At 40.6% G+C, this 17,671-nt stretch overlaps 2 protein-coding genes across 11 annotated transcripts in view; one reads left to right on the top strand and one right to left on the bottom strand.

Annotated features, from left to right (window-relative positions):
• The window catches only part of MAST4 (microtubule associated serine/threonine kinase family member 4), a gene marked incomplete at its 5' end in the record, with an annotated part of 545,031 nt that overhangs the window by 68,082 nt on the left and 459,278 nt on the right, over positions 1-17,671 (top strand). The gene's annotated exons all lie outside the window — the stretch shown is intronic.
• Positions 1-17,671, bottom strand: part of LOC308499948 (uncharacterized protein) — a 57,172-nt gene that overhangs the window by 38,414 nt on the left and 1,087 nt on the right. For 2 of the 4 annotated variants that reach the window (XR_013993660.1, XM_081053925.1), the window contains exon 2: positions 2,578-2,758. The exons of the other annotated variants lie outside the window; for them this stretch is intronic. Coding sequence is in view for 1 of the 2 variants with exons in the window: in XM_081053925.1 (XP_080910051.1) it covers positions 2,578-2,754 (177 nt within the window). In the remaining variant the exon portion in view is untranslated. The remainder of the gene's footprint in view (positions 1-2,577; positions 2,759-17,671) is intronic. 4 annotated transcript variants of the gene reach the window in all.

The following is a 17,671-nucleotide window of genomic DNA, read 5'->3' as shown; positions in this document are numbered from 1 at the left end:
GCAAGCACCAAGGGGAATTATTTCTGGAATGAGCAAGTGAGTACAGTGGGGAACATGGAAGAAAGAATTATACTTTTCGCCTGGGTCACTGGTGTCAGCATTTGAAAGAAGGTGACATTTGAGTTGTGTCTTGAATGAAGGAGAATAGAAGTTTGCCAGGAGACAAGAGGGCAAAGGCAGAGTGTGGACTTGAATGTCTGCCCAGCATTCAGCAACTAGGGAAAAGTGACAAGAGATGAGCCAGAGAAGCCAGATTACCACTGGACGTGCAGGGCTTTGTAATGCCTTGCTCGAAGTTTGGTAGTTTACACTACAGATCGGGGTGATTCCCAGGGAAGGTGTTGCAATTAACCTTCTGCACTCTGCGGTTATAATTTTTGTGAAGCTATTGCAGAAGTTGACAGTCCTGTGTGTCCTGATCTGATTCAAAAGGAAGTATGAAAACAAATGCTCCAAGGTCAAATATAAATGGCTCTTGGAGTTACTGTTATTTTGAATTACTCATAGATCCGTAGATACTTCTCCACTGTGTCTGCTTGATCATATGGGGGTCTTAGTTTTAAAAAACATATAACTAAAATATTTAATATTTCAAACAATCATACCAATTTGTAATAATTTACCAACCCGACTCTTTGATTTACTTTGTCCTTGGTGGATCGATTCTTCCAGAGTTTGTTATAAATCAAGACTCTGGAAGCCACTTGATTATGCTACCTGATGAACATAAGCTGTCTTAATCATATTTTGGATAAAATATGCAATTGATGAGGAAGTTTTGGCTGGAGAAATTTTCAGGAAAAAACTAATTTTAACTGAAGGTGTATAGAAAAATTTAAGCAAGAGATTTTTTTTCACTGACATTGCTGGCAGCGTGTCACTAGCACTATTTTGTGCTGACTTCCTTATAAGTACAAGCAGAGAATCCGTTTCAAAGACAATGAAGGGCTATACTTCAGAGGTTGGTTAGAGAAGTAAGCATGATTTTTTTGCTCTTGTTTAATCAAAAAGGTGACATAAGATGTTAACTTTATAATTTTTGAACAAACCCAAACATTGCTCATGTACTACAACTTGCCTGGGACAGTCCCCATTTGCACTTGTCTCAGCATAATTATTAACAGTGTCCCCTGTTACTCTAAAATGTCCCCGTTTGGAAAGATAAATTACTTTGTTGTACATAGGCCTACCTCCCTGACACACTATTTTTGCTTTGTTGCTATTTAATCTTTGACCAAATGCATTATTTTTTATATAGTTGCTGTAATACTATGCATGCCATCTCATAACCTTTTTCACTTTATCTTCTCTTATATTTTTCTGCATATTTTTGCATTTTTTTTCATTGCTGCTAGGTTAGTAACACATGTAGCTAAAACTCAGCTAATAGTGTCATACACAAGAGGGATTTTGTTGATTTTACTTAACAAAAAAATCTGGAAATAGATGGCGTTGGGGTGTTTAAGGATGTTGTCAAGAATGGAGACCTTGTCTTCCCATTACCCCATCTTTGGGGCAAGTTTTTAATCCTCCTGCCACACTTCATTCACTGCCTGTAGATTCCAGTGGGAAGATGGTGGAAGAGATAAGAGCCAAAGTGGCCTTGTCAGCTAACTCTGTCTCTGTAGAAATGTTTTCCTTACTTCTGTGAATGTCTCATTGGTTGGAAGTAGATCCCATGCTTACCCCTACCTGCAAAAGTTTCTGGGAAACTTTCAAGTTCTATGTTAGAGGATGACAAGGAAGAAGGAGGTATGAATGGTAGCCAGTCCACAGGGTCTGCCACAGCTGTAAAAAATTATTTTGTTTGATGGCGAAGTATGGTTTTTGGAAAAATAATTTTCTTTCATGTGTTAACCGTGACCACACTACTACTCTAATTCTTTCAAATTTTTGTAAGTGCCTTAATTTAGTTTAATGTAAACATATGGTGTTTATTATGATATCTGGTACTGTATGTGACAAACCATGTTTGTCAATGTTGGATACAAGTAACGAAAAGTAATTGAATTACTATATGTGCCTGAATTTTAGCTCTTACCCAGATCATCTATGCATACATGCATAGCCCAGGCTCCCTTTCTCATTCCCAAAGAAAAGTTGCCCCTAACCACTGATGTCTAGGAAATATAATCTTTTTGCAAGTTGAAAGTTTTATTAGATGATATGTCCTTCCTTTTTTCCACCTCCTCCTTTTATGCCAGAGTCAATTCTTATTTTCTCCTGTTCCCTGTAGGCAGTCTCTTTCACTTAGTTGTGCATCTTTTTATTTCAATGCGTGATTGCAAAATAAGTTTTATTTCACTTGAATGCATTTGTATTTTATGTTTTGTTGTATATTTTATATTGCTTCTATTTATATTATTTGCATTTTTAAATGTTATACATCTCCAAGGAGGATGGAAGAAAGTAGGAAAGAGAAAGGACACATAATATCTGAAAATTAATGTAATATAAAATCTTTTCTACTTTTTTCCCCTCCACACAATGTTTCTAAGAGCAGTTCCATGTTGCTGTATGTACATGTCGGCCATGTCTCCAACTGTTGTCTGGCTTGCGTCTGTTCGTTTTACTTACCCACTTTGTCCCTGATGGGCATTGCGATTGCCTCCTGACCATGTCCAGCATTTCCCTTCTGCTTACTGTAACCCCATAATGGCATGGCAGTCTCTCCCCAGGCCTCTCTTCAAGTGCCATGGACACAACTTCACATCTTGTTACTTTCTCGTCCATTTCACCATGGGAGTGGGGCATTGCTCTTTTTAAATCACAAAGGCGACATAAGATGTTAGTTTGATGACTCTTGAACAAACCCAAACTTTGCAATCACTGTCAGTGGCCAGCTTTATCAGAGTGCATCCTCACTCAGACCCCAGAGCACAAACAATGCTCCATTGACCATTTCTCTTCCTGTTGCCTTATGGACCTGTGAGAGAATTTCCATGGGACTTAAAGGCAGGAGCGGAACTGTTGGGTCACAGGATAATCACATACATCATTTTACTTCAGTGGTGCTTGAATGCTTTCTCTAGTGGTCACACCAGGTACAGTTCCCTGAGCAGTTATGCGAGGTTTCCCATGGCCCCACATACCGCCTACACTACCTTCCTGAGACTTTGCTAGTCTGATAGGTATAAAGCAGTAACGCCTTATTTTAATGAGCTTTTCTCTGATTACTAATGTGTTTGACCATGCCATAAAATACATATTTTTGTGTGTATGTTTTTCTCTTTGGGAAATTGCTTGCTCATACCTTTGTTCATTTTTTTCTACTGGAGTTATCTTTCTTTTGTTGATCTGTAGAGATTTCTTGTATATTGTAGAAATGAATCCGATATCATTTCTATACACTTAAAATACCTGTTTATAGTTTCTCAGCTGTTTATTAATTTTGTCCATGTGTACTTCTTTAGACAGAAATTCTAAATTTTGATGATATCATCATAATCTTTGTTGTTGTTTATTTTTGTAGATTTCTTGGCCACGATCCTGGTTCATTTCTTTTTTGGTGTTAGATTTTCTAAAAGCATTTATTATACCTTAATTTTAAAGAAACATCATTTTTACTTAGAATCTTACGAAATTATTGTGCCTTTCTGATACATAAATTGTTATATTTTTATCTCTTGGAATTATAATAGTCTAGATTTATAAAGATCTGAAGGCAGAGTGGTTTAAACCTAATTGAAATAGATGTTGAATGTTTTAGCTTCTTTCATGGGTTTTGAGCCTTCATCTTTCATTAGCATGACAAAGTGGTCATCTCCATGAAATGGTACCTTGCATTTTTGTGTTTAGTTAAAAAATTAAAACCAACATTATAGCGAACAATTCTCTCTAGGTTGCACAAAGTCTAAAAAAGTCACGAGATGAAAAAATATATTAATTTGGCTTTGTTTCCCCAGAAAAGAAATTAGATGCATAAAGGAAAAGTTGAAACTTGACAAGAATGTGGCTAGTCATCATGTCAAAGAATTGGATGTTCTCTTAAAAATAAGAATGGATATCCTGCATGGGAATTTTGAGAGTTTAAATTTGGGAAGGATGACGTGGGGAAAAAAATGTTTTATTGACAGTGGGGAAAAAAGTATAATGACTAATTTGCTGGGGGTCGGGGAGATAACAGATCTTGAAAGAACAACTGCCTTGCTTTTGAATATTTCTAGAGAGCAACTACTTCCTAGGTTTGTTGTGAGAGAGTTTCTGGACCCTTGTGGTCAAAGACCACTTCGCTATTCAAGGAAAGCACATGGAGATATAAGACTATTTCTTGGCGTGTCTGAATGGATTATAGAGAAGGAAAAATACTAAATTTCTGTTTTGCTTTTGCTTCTTTACTCAAGAGAATGATAGGATGATTGGAAAGGGTAAGATCAAACTTGGTAAGAGGAGTTAAAAACCTAAGGTCAGTGAGAAGCTTGAACATAAACACCTTTTGGTCTAAATGAGTTCAGAGTCTCTGTTTTTGATGCATTGCATCCCAGTGTCCTGAGAAGAGCTGTAGATGGAACTGCTAACCCTAGAGCTGACCTATCTTTCAGAATTCCTGGGGAGTGAGAACAGTACCAGAATTAGAGATAGTGGTGTCTAATTTTTAAAAGGGCTAAGAGGTGGATTCTGTTACATTAGTATGGACTCTAGGCGGAATCATAGACTAATTATTCCACAGATTGTGAGGTTATCATCAGTCAAGAGTCCTTGGCCACAAACAATGGAACCCAACTCTGAATAAATTAAGTACAAATGGGTCTTACTGAAGGATATTGGATACCTTGATGGGAAGACTACAGAGCCAGTCTCAGGAAAAGGCAAACAGACACCATGGGAGGCCAGATAGCTAAGAACACAGCCAGCCAATGCCGAGGGAAAGGAACTATAACTGTTCGAAAGCTACCGCTGGGGCCCCACTATTAGATACAATTCACTACTGCCTTCTGGGCTCTGCTACCAGGATGCATTCTGAATTGCCCTGGCTTTTCTGTGTCACTGATAGCAAACTCCGAAACCTAGGTAAACACAGCTGTTTGCTGAGCTGAGCTAAGTTGTCCATGCTCTACTTGCCTGTGTTGTGGGAGAATATCCATACAGTTTGCTTCTTTTTTACCTTTTCTAGAAGGAGGTGAAGTTCCCCCATGCCTACCAAGTCTCTCACTTGGTAGAACCTTCAAATATAGGAAGAGCATTCAGAAATTGGAGAGCCATTGGGAACTGCAAAGGTTCACTACAGTTGTCATAGGAAAGGAAAGAGATCGCCAGTGACAACTGGCATAGTTAACTATGGGCCATCCCTAGCAGATGAAACCCATCTTTTCTGATTCCTCTGTTAGAATGGTTAAAAAAAAAAGTTTCTGAGTTTTAGAAAGGCCTTTGCTGAACTTCCCAACAAAAGTCTCATGTACAAGTCATAACTGATAGAACATCTGATCCCAAAGAGTGCTGGTTAATGTGAGTGAAGCCTTGAGGCATCGCAAGGGGAAGAGCCCAGGCTGCTTAGTGACTTGGCCAAGAACATCAGGGCATGCTCATCAAGTCTGCTTTGGAAGGTAAGCGGGAAGAAATAATGAGTGCACTGAACAAAGAACTGAATCTAACAGGATGAAATTTAATAGGGAAGAAATATTACATCTTGTTCTGATGTTCAGGAAACCAGCTGCATAGATGTGATAAATAAAGATGTTACTACTTTACAGCCTCACATGTGGAAAGGTCTTTAACATTTCAGTTGAATGAAAGCACTATGTAGGTCAATAGTTTGAGGTTTAAAAACAAAACAAAACTCGTAAGGTGATGTTACAGTGTGTTAGTAGAAATAAAGTGTCTATCACAAGGGAGAGATTTTTCCTACATTCTGCGTGAATCAGATGACATATGAAGTATTTATTGATTCTGGCCACACTCAAGAATGCTTTTTTTGCGGGGAGAGAGTGACCAAAATGCAAGTGGACATGTGGTATGCAAAGGATAGTTGAAGAAATGAGTTGTTACCCTGGAGACCTGAGAGAAATGATTAGGTTGCTATTGACAAGTACAGGCAAGTGTCTGGAAGAAGGAATAGATGGTATGACAGTAGAGGGCAGAGGTAAACCCAGTGGATGTTAGTTTCTAACACTAAGAGCTGGCTACACCTTGAAGGGCAGTAGTAAGTTGCACATATTTGTGATCACTAGTTATGATCAACTGGGCTGTTGGGGCAATTCAACCATTTCACGAGCATTTTTGCCCACATTATTCTCACAGGCCTTAAGATTCCCTGATTGCTGAAGTTTCCCAAAGCGCTTTCCTCACTAGGCAATTGAAAATTTTAATATCTGTACAAGGTTAGTGAAAGACTCAGGATAGGTTTCAGACCTGGGAATATTAGTTCATCTTAAAGCTGGAAGGGAAGGTTTAAGGAAGAGTGACATGAGATGATAAATATTTAATTTGAAAAGATGGGATCATAAACCAATTAGCAAAGCACTTGCCGAGAAGGAAGTTTTTTCTTAATTGGCACCGAGCTGCCATTACACAAGTGGCAGCTCTTTAGGAGGCTTGTAATTTTCACATTAAAGAGGTTTTACTTTAAACTTATTTTCATCCTTAAGATTTCAGTATGTTAGAATTGCTTGGCTGATGAAGTAAATTCTGAAGGTAATTGTTATGGGAGTTTAACTTGCCAGAGACCCAGAGAAATCTCTTTCATACTTTAAAAAATATAAACAAGTTGCAAAATAATGGTTCTGTCAAGAAAATTACATATTGATTCATCATCCAGTATTGGGAGCTGGGCTAAAGAGTTTGTTCATAAAATATCTCCTTTTTGAAGGTCATTTAATGGAGGAGCCGCTTTTAGGGTCTTGTATACTTTGCAGCCTGCATTGTTATGCTCTGAACGAATGAACACTTACTGAAGCCTCCTGCAACCATTATTGCCACTAAGAAGAGTTCTGGCACAAATACTCAGACTGGAAATTAAAAATTTTAGAAGTCTTTTTAAGGCTTTTAGCCTTGACGATGCAAACAAGGGCCTATGTCTTCTGCAGCAGTCGTATTTATTGAGAGAGATTAGCGTAAAAGTAGTTAGCTTGCAGCACAATTTGAAAATTACAGCCTTATAAAGGATCCCCAAGTTATAATGGTTGGAAATCTGCAGTCACCAAAAACTGCATTAAAAAAATCTCAGGCCATCTAAGAAATTCTAAGAAATTCTAAAGCCATCTAAGAAATTCTGTTTCTGTTATCCTGATTTGAGTAACCATATACATGTAGAAGCAGTTACATTGTATTTATTTAAGACTATTTCATAATTGAGAGTTTCACTGAATCAGCCACCTCCCTTTCACACAGTTACTTTGAAACGATAAAAAAAAAAAAAAATCTGTATTTACACCTGGCCTAATGTCACTCTTTTGGCTTTTCTCCTTCCCTCTTTCTAGCTAACCCGTCTTTAATTTATTGTCCTGGGATAATGAAAGACCATCTGAAGGTAAACACTGCTAGTTCTTCATTTGGGGTTTGTCCAAAGTTTATGCATTTGTTCACTTATTCAGAATATGCTCAGCAACATTTGAGTGGCTATGGTGTGTCAGGGCAGCAGTGGTGATCAAACAAACAAACAAACAAGCAAACAAACACAAAGCTCTTCAGCTGCTCTGAAGCTAGTAGAATTAGAAAAGGAATTCTGGTCTGTTATGTGGGCTACGTGAAGGGAGCTTAGCGTGCTCTGAGGATGGGTGTGTCCGGGGAGATGTTCTGAGGAAAGGCTCTGTCAGCCCAGTCTGGAAAGGTGGGTAGAAATTAGCCAGGCACACTCAGGGAAGGGTAATCCAGGGGAGACATTAGGGCATCTGCAAAGGTGAAGAGGAGGAGAGAGGGACAGGATATGCACCTGGAAAGGCTGCAGCTTAAACTTGAGGGTAGGGATCTTGCAATGTATTTCTATCAGAATTACCCAACGAACCTGTTGGAAATGTAGATTCCTGGGCCCAACCCCTCCACCTTCCCTCAGATAAGACTCTTGGTCTATGAGTTTTTGTTTCTCATTTGTTTGTCTTGTTCTTTTGTTGTTTTTGGTTTATACACCACATGTCAGTGAAATCATATGGTTCTCTGCTTTTTCTGTCTGAGTTATTTCGCTTAGCATCATACTCTCAAGATCCATGTTGTCACAAATGTTCCTATATCATCTTTTCTTACCGCCGAATAAATAGTATTCCATTGTGTATATATACCACAACTTCTTTATCCATTCATCTATCGAAGGACACTTTGGTTGTTTCCATGTCTTGGCCACTGTAAACAAAGCTGCAATGAACATTGGAGCACACGTGTCTTTATGTATAAATGTTTTCAGATTTTTTGGGTAGATACCCAGGAGAGGGATTGCTGGATCATATGGTAAATCTATTCGTAATTTTTTGAGGAACCTCCACACTGCCTTCCATAGCGGCTGCACCAGTCTGCATTCCCACCAACAGTGTATGAGGGTTCCTTTATCTCCACAGCCTTTCCAACACTTGTTACTATTTGTCTTACTGATGATAGCCATTCTAACTGGGGTGAGGTGATATCTCATTGTGGTTTTTATTTGCAGACAATAGTTTAGTGGTTACCAGAGGGTAAGGGGATGGGGGTGGGGGGTGTTAGATGAGGGTAAAGGAGATGAAATATATGGTGATGGAAGGAGAACTGACTCTGGGTGGTGAACACACAATGTGATTTATAGATGATGTAATACAGAATTGTACACCTGAAATCTATGTAACATGACTAACAATTGTCATCCCAATAAACTTTAATTAAACAAACAAACAAACAAAAAGAGTCTTGGAGTTGGGTCCAGGTACATCTGACTGTGAAGTTGGACAGTTTGAGAACTGTCTTCTGTGGGAATTGGGAGCACTGAAAAATGGAAAGCTGGTGAGTGCCATGGTCAGAGTAGATGTTAGAGACATTACCCCAACAATGGAGATAGATGAAAAGGATGTGAGATTCAGGATATTGTGATAATGAGGAGAGAGATGAGGGAAGGGATTGAAGCTGTAGTGTGGTTGGTGAAGAGGGGCGGACCTAAACTGTACTTACGAGACAGAATTGACCGGATGTAGAGATCAGTTAGATGTAGTGGGTGGGAACAACTTCCATATCTGTGGCAGAAATCAAGGGCGCTTTGTGTTCAGTAAAATGCACTGTGTGGAAGCCATCCTGGTGGCAGGTGTAGGTGATGTGTGGGCAGCTTCTGTGTGTGATGTTTGCCATTTCTGTTTTTGTAACTCAGAAAAGAAGCCAGCTAGAATCCCTCTGTGTAGACCCCACTGAAGAAGAGGCCTGGCCCAATGTTCTCTTCCCTGTCGCCATAACCTCTTACACCTCTTCCTTCACCACTGCTAAACTTTGATAAACCTGGCAATCCTAAAGCAAACGTGTTATTATAGGAAAAGCATCCATAGTTTCACCATTTCAGTGATTCCAAAGAGATGGGAGCTGTAGGCTTCTCAGTGGGGTTGCAAACTTTTCCCAGTGTTGGGGAGGCAATTAACTCTGTAATTCTGAGCCTGTGTTCTTTTTGGATGTCCTCTGCAGCTCATGCTTGGGCTGGCTTTTGTGCAGTTATCGTTTGGCTCTCACCTTGACGGATGACATTGAGCTGATGGTGGAACTCATTGTCGTCCAAAACTCACATTCTGAACCACTAAGTTCAGTGTAGACTTTTTTTCTTTATGTTACTGTATGTTTTATTAAGTTCTCGACATTTACTATTTGATATTACGTATTATTTTTCTATTGCACACAAATTTATGAACTCCCTGAGTATAAATTAAGTGCTCACTTCCCCTTTGGGAAAGACTGATCTTGTGCACCTTGAGGCAGCAGAATTTATAATCCTAACAGAGAGTCTGGCTGTAATCGTTGGGATTGGGCCTCTGACATCAATCTGAAGTGGTGCCCCCGAATTGAAGGGTGACCTGGGAAATGTCTGAGAATAGACACTGTTGTGATCCTGGGTCCCTTTCAACTGATTAGTTCCTGGCTCCTTTCATAAGGGAAAGATGCACGACATTGAGGCAGAGTTCTGTTGACTTTTTTGGTAGGATTCACTGGTTTGAAATCTAATTTATTTGGTCGTCTTAGAAGGAAATAAGGGAAGAGCCCGGCAGCAGTTGTTAAACTTGTATCTGTGCTGTCATTCATTGTCCTTCGGGGCCCCTCCTAAGCTCATTGACAGTCCCCTGCGTGCCTGCTGCCAGCGCCCCCTCCCTTAGTAATTAAAGAGGGAATGAGAATGTCAATTCAACTTCTTGCTGAGAGTCGGTGCTAACCACAGATCTTATTTTAGGGCAAGGCCTTTCCCCTCCAGCTTCTTTAAATCCCCTATTAATTCAGATGCTTTATTTACTGAACAAACAAGCTGTGATTTCAGAGAGAACAGTGAAGGCGGGCTATCCTTCTGGGGGGGGGAAAGGCTCTTTGTGCCATTATGCTCCTGCTGAAGTATGAGAGAGGTTTTCCTCCATTGTTGTGGTGTCCCCACGTCCCCCCAAAAGGTAAGTATGAAGTAGAAAAAAAGTCAAGTCTGCAGTAATGTAGTCATTTTCATGGACACCCTTTCACTGGAAAGATCTTTGAGGGGTCTTTTCTAGAGAAGAAGTGCCCTTGCCTTGAAGCAAATAAACATGGAAGCAGGACACTCAGTCTGAGGAGCCAAGGGCAGGAGCCTCCCTGCCATCTGGGTCAAGTGTTGGCACTTTCTGCGTGGCAGGCAACGTGCCCCTCTGACCTCCCAGTCCTGGGGCAGGTGCCGTCAGCCACAGGGGAGACCATGTATTATTCAATTCCACGAGGTACTAACAACCCAGTATCCCCCAGTCCAGTTCTGCCTTACCTCTCATACCTGGGCCCATACATATGCATACCAAAGGTGCTAACTTTGAAAGTTCATGAAGCCAAAATATACTGGGCTACCAGATTTACTATCAAAGCACTTTCCACAGTCACAATATTTCAGAGCTAGAAGGGACCCTTAAAGATCATTTCCAGTCTCCTTATTTAGCAAAAAAAGAAAAAGATCCAGAGAGATCAGATGACTTGCCCCTTGTCCTGTAACTTCTGAGCAAGAGAGTCAGGACTTGAACCCAGGTCTCCAGCTCTTGATCTAAAACTTCCCCAGCTTCCCCAGCTTCCCCAGCTTGATCTAAAACTTCCCCAGCTTCCCCAGCTTCCCCAGCTGCCAGGCAGGGATGACGTGAGTCAGCATCTCGCCCAGGGTGGCCTGAGTCACCCACATCAGATCACCTGGGACCAACTGAGAATGCAGCTTTCTGGGCGCCACTCCAGAATGACTGAATCAGCATCTGGGAGGGGTGGGGCTCAGCGAACGGGCGTTTGAAACAAACTTCCCAGGTGACTTTTGCCACACTGATGTTTGAAAACTGCTGATGGAAGTCCTCAGGATTTAACTTTGGCTCTGACCTTCCCTTGTTCAACCGCAAACTTAATCCCGTACGTGCTTCTTTCACCCTAATAGCTCTGTATTTTTGCTTCTCGTACTAAAGGGCACAGCTTGGCTGACGAGAGAATTGCAGGGGGGGCTCTGGCTGTTTCAGGAATGGACTGTGGTGGTGACAGTGCTGTTATTTAATGCTGATCCACCTGTACCTCTGTCCCTTTCTCTCTTCTCCCAAACTGCCTCTTCATTAAGCGACAACAACCATAAGCTTGCGTTCAGTTGTCACTGCTTTCCCACACGTCTCCTCTTCTCGCTGGCATTCTAGCTCCCCAACCCCACACCCCCAAATAGCTTTACCATCATAAACTCCTTGGTTTGGGATATTTCAGAGGATGGATGGGTCAGAGGAAGCATCAGTTAAGGTGACTGTTGTTTAGGAAGGGGCAGGAGGATGAGACAGCTGGACAGTCTATTGTGTGTGTGTATGTACGATTTAATTGCTTAATGGGTAGACAGGCATCGAGGCTTTATTTTAGATCATACACAGGCTTGCTCTCTGTCCTGAAAGAAAGCATCTGGGTTGGATGGGTCTGCTGCTACTCCCTGTGCCAAAAGTTCTGCACAGATAGAAGTTATCAGGCTGCGAGTAGTTATGGATGGACCCAGAAAAGGATTAGAATGTGTCAGGACATGCCTGGCCTTATGAGCTGGGTACCTACACTATGGGGGCACTGAGGTTAATTTCATTAACGTTTTCATTAATCCCACTTATAGTTTAAGTGTTTCAGATGCATGTGAGTTCCCGAGGGACACCGTGAGGATTCACCCAGAGATTAAAATTGTTCACAAATGAAAGATGCTATTTCAGTGCGGATGCTGATAACAGTGAATTGCATCAAGAAATAAGCTAAAAATAAAGGTGGGCTCAATTTAGTTAGGTCTCTGGAGTAGGACCTGTTTTGAATTCTAGACTAACTGTTTGACTAGCATTATAATCAGGAAAAGAGGACAATAGTAGAGCCTATTTCTTAGAATTGTTAAATTAGATAATACGTAAAAGCATTGCATATAATACGTGGCACAGAGTAACAAGGGAATAAATGTTATGCATTATTACTGAGCAAGAGAGAGTGAGTGCCATTGATAATAACATATCTGAAGAGATGAAGGGGAGTGAGGGACAAATAATTGCAAAGGAAGCTAAGAAAACCATCTGGCTTGACTTCCTCAAAGGCCAACATTTGAAAATGTGATCCAGTAATTCCACTCCTAGGCATCTACCCGGAGAAATCCAAAACTCCAATTCAAAAATCTGTATGCACTCCTATGTTTATTGCAGCACTTTACACAATAGCCAAGACATGGAAACAACCGAAATGCCCATCGGTAGATGACTGGATTAAGAAGCTGTGGTACATTTATACAATGGAGTATTACTCAGCCATAAAGAAGAAAGAAATCTTATCATTTGCAACAACATGCATGGATCTAGAGAACATTATGTTAAGTGAAATAAGTCGGAAAGAGAAAGACAAGTACCATATGATCTCACTTATATGCGGAATCTAAAGAAAAGAATATGTGAATGAACTAATCAGAAACAGTTTTGGAGACACAAAGAAAAAACTGAGAGTTGTTAGATAGGTGGGGGGGGATAAGGGGAAAGGTGAAGGGATTAGGAAGCAGCTGGTAACCACAAGATGGCCTCAGGGTTTTTGAAAATTAACTTGGGGAACGTAATCAATAATGTTGTAAAGATTTTGTTGGGTATCCGATGGACACGTATCCTATTTGGGAGACCACCTCAGGGATACTGTGGATGCCTGATCATGGTATTGTACACCAGAAGCTAAACAATAATGAATGCCAACTATAATTTTATATATATAATGTGATGGCTCGGTGTGAGGTTGGAGGGATAGTGGATGGGGGGAGGGGGTTCACAGTGTGAGGGATATAAATGATGAACGTCTAAGTATTACCTTGTCTTGTACACCTGAAACTAATAAATTAAAAACAAACAAACAAACAAAAAAAACCAAATGTTGGTAAAATACAGAGAAAATGAAAAAAAAAATTTGTTTGTTATATGATAGATTGTTCTTTGGCTGTTCTCTTGGCTGGTGACAACAGGGAGCCGTAGATGGAATGAAAAAATGGGAAAGGGGTGGTGGGGCATTTGGGGCAAAGGCCCTGCTAGAGAAGACCTGGCACCTGAGGCTTTCCTTGGGTGGAAAACAAGGTCCTGAGTCTTAGAAACGGGTATTCACTTCCTTCTGACTGATGAGAAGTTCCTCACTACCCCCAAACACAAGCTTTTCTTTCTCTAGGGCCCTGGCACCTTCATTTGGGCTGCCATTTAAAAGATTACATTCCTGAACTTACCCCCAACTCTAGCTATGGCAGTTAACCCTTTGGTATTACATAGGTTGAAGCAAGAGTGTCAAGGTGAAAATTAACATTTGGATGCCCCTTTACTGTTTATTTCCTTTGGACATTATTCTGGTACTTTGGACCCTTAGATGCTTTCTGCTGGCTGTTGACCACTGGTATTTAAAAGGTACATGTAGTACCTTTGTGTGTGCCAGATGAACCAAGCCTCTTGTGCCTGACCAGATGCAGTAAACATCTAACTTCAAACTGTTGTTCTTATGTGTACAGTCCTGTTCTCTCTCAATTAAGTAGCCTTCAAGCCGGTCAGCGGGGACCAGGGCTGATGGTTCACTAAAAGTAATGAAAGAGTGTTCCCAAGGTGACTTAGCTGGCACACTGGTCCCTCTGGGCTGATTTCCCTGCTTAGCTATGCATATCTAAAAGCCATGTTCCAAATATGTGCCTGCCTTGGGGTCATTAAAGGTTGTGTGCCCCCGGAGGATCACCTGAGGCTGGGATTTGGTTTGCCCTGGGGTAAGTTAGACCCCTGGGACACACCATCCAGCTCCCTCTCTAGCTTTGAGATAACCATTGGAGCAGAGTTGAATATCAGTGTTACCCTTTGCACTGTGAGGGGGACTGACACATGCTGCAGAAACTGGTGTCACATTGCCCTGGTACCTAAGCATGCTATTCATGAGGAAAGAAAAATTGGAGTGGAAGCAGAGGTTTGTGCTGGAAAATCGGTGTTATGCCTCAGGAATCACGGTATCAGAGCACACATGTCTTAAGTGTTTTTCACCCCAATCTCTTGTATTTGGCAGAAAAGGCTTTGCTGCTTTAAGTACTCATGTGGCAACCTGTTTGAGAAAACTCAATAGGGCAAGTGAATATTTAAAGAAGCAGCAGGTTCTTTCTGTTCCATACTTCTGACGAAGATTGAGGCAGTGTTTTCTTTGCAGAATCTGTTTCAATATCTTTTCATCCAAATCCGCCCCAGATCAGAGTGGTCCCTCTTCCTGCATGGCCATCCAGGCCAGCAGGCCCGAAGCACATGAAGGCTGACAATGAAACTGAAAGAAAAGGAAGGAGTCTATTGTACAACCATCACGGGAAAATGCAGTTGTTTCTTGAATCTTTCAGCTATTCCAGGAGCTTTTTTTTTAATGTTCTATTCTCAAAGAGCACTCGTTAATAATTCACATGCAGTTGCCAATTAAGTGGAAAATTTCATTTGAAACAACAGTAGGGTCAATTAAATGTGTTTGGAAATCAGGTGGGTAAATCGCTCAGAAAGGAATTTGAAAATGCATATACACATACACGTCCACGTGTGAATGTGGGTGTAGGTGAATGTGTAGAATTTACACGTACACATTTGGCTAAAAGTCAGGGTTGAAGAAATTGCCTAAAGGGTTAGTTGCCAGTACACGTCTAATTAGTCACGCATATAAAACGTAAAAATTGCTTTGTCAGTTATAAGCAGAAGGGGTTTTCATTTTCATCCTGGTGTTCCTGGAAAGAATAAGGGCTTACAGTAGAAGAGGGCGAGGAAGAGATGGGGGGGGGGGTGACTGTCTTGGCGGTTTAGAAATGCTGCACAGAGCAGCCTTTGTTGTGTTCGTCTGCACCACCTGAGATCTTGCTGGAGATCAAAGGCCACGAGGCTGGCCTCTGGGGTTCTAATAGTTCTTCCAGGGTAAGAAACAGATGGGTGTGGGCATGGGCACGTGGACTTAACAGAAGACTAGCTCCACACATGGTTAAATGAGTTCTAGAAAGATAATCTGGCAAATTCTACAGGATCAGAGAAGATAAAACAGAAAAAGCTGGAAGCCGGGCCTAGGAATTAGGAAATAAAATGTGTAGTTGTTTTAATGGAGACAAATGTAGCTGACCACTTTGCTTTTCTCACTTTCTAGAGAAATTTTTTTCTAAGAGAAATCACTGATAAAATGAAAGTAGATAGGGAAGAAAAATTCCTCTACAGAATGGTAGTGGTTGAGTAGGTGTTTTATAGAAACATCTAGAGTCACCATAACTTTGTCCTTTGTTTCATCTTGGGAAACCATATTTAGGAGAGAGCTCTTACCACTGTCTGTTAATACAGAAAGAAGATGTCCTTTCTACTGAAGTTTTCTTTAGAGGAAGGAGTAATGCTTGATTCCATCACAGCACAGAGGTTAAAAAATGTAGGCTCTAGCCTCAGACCACCCAGGTTAAAATCTTGGCCCTGACGATAGGTTTGTGACCTTAGGGTGGTAGTAACCTCTCAGAACCTCAGTTTCCTTATTAGTGAAGTGGGCATGACAACAACACTACTTAACCTCATAGCGTGGTTATAAGATGAACTGAATTAATATATTTAAGTACATAGAACAGTACCTGGCACAATTTACTTTCAACAAATGTTAGCCATTAGTAGTTACTACTGCTATTCTTGTTATTATGTTGTATTTATAGCTGTGCACGTTGTCAAAAATATATGAAATGTTTATAGCAATGTCTTTTTCTGAGTAAGTAAAATGCTGACTCATAATGAATTTACTAATATCAGAGATTTAAACATTTGTCATGGAAGTAAAAAATTTGCCATGGAAGTAACAGTATTTCAATAAGATTTAAAGGAAGGTCTCCTGTTTATATTTTTGTTATCTGCCCCACCCCACTAGTCCCCACTACCCAGGACAAGATTTTCCTCCATCACCCCTGCTCTCAGGATGGAACTTAAAAGCAGAACATTTCACAATATCAAAATTCCAACTGTATGCATCAAGTCAGATTGTTTCCTCATTAGCCCATAATAATCTCTTTCCCTATAATTCTTCCCTACTTTCACCCATACATTTTATGCTCTTTTAAAAAAATTGCTTTGTGCATTTCAATTTCTCCCTACTCTATTTCACTCCCCAAATTCCCCCCTTGTAAAAGCTTGTGAGCTCTGTGGGTAGGGATTATAGCATGTATATTTTTTATATTGCTAAATGCCTAATTTGCTACCTTATACATGGAAAGCATTTATACAAAATTTAAAATATAAAAGTATAGCCATCATAGTTTAGCCTTCTTTAGCTTAACTTTTTTTTTCTAGTAGTTTTGATTGGTTGAAATTCAACTGCAAAGAATGTTCTTTTACTGACCTGAAGTTGTTTGATTTCATAACTTTCTTGTTTTGACTTTTAAAAAGACATTGATCCTAAATTCAATGGATATGTTCTGTTTTATTTAAAGATGATACAGCAGTTTTCCAGGGTCATCTGTGTGGCGCAAAGCATTAGCTTGTGATTATACTGCATAAGTATTTGGGCTCTCCTGACTTTCAAATCTTATATCCACGAGAATTGTCAGACTAGTCCATTGTTGGGTAACCCTTTGGCTTGGTTCGGAAGTTAATGCACCATGACTCATGCTCCGTTTCAGTTCATGCCAGCTTCAGATTTGGTTTTTTAGCACAGTTCCTACCAGGTTGGTACCTCTGCATTGGAGCATGTCCATGCCAAGTAGAGCAAAGGGGATGACCTATTTTCCAAGAATGCTCTACAGTATCGGTGACACTGGGCGCTTCAGCAAGGGTAACTGCAGCTTTGACATGTGCACTCAAAGAGGCATGAAGTAACCTTAGGAACATTCTGGCAATCATACCTCCTGAAGTACTCTTCGACGCCATGTCTGTTCATGGTTTCAGACCAAGTTTAGGTGAGCTGAGCCTCACTGGTCAGGCTAATACCCACAGTCGCCATTTGGTAGGGCTGAATGCTGCAGGGGTTGAACCTGCAGGGATCCCGTGCTATGGTTAGAGGGTAAGGATGAAAAGGGGTTGCTGGCTTTTTATGCTTTGTTCTATTTCCTCGGACAAGAAAAGTAGCAGTCTTT

Source organism: Rhinolophus hipposideros (genome assembly GCF_964194185.1).
Source record: "Rhinolophus hipposideros genome assembly, chromosome: 7".
Lineage (NCBI taxonomy): Eukaryota > Metazoa > Chordata > Mammalia > Chiroptera > Rhinolophidae > Rhinolophus > Rhinolophus hipposideros.
This window is presented reverse-complemented; position numbering and strand designations above follow the sequence as displayed.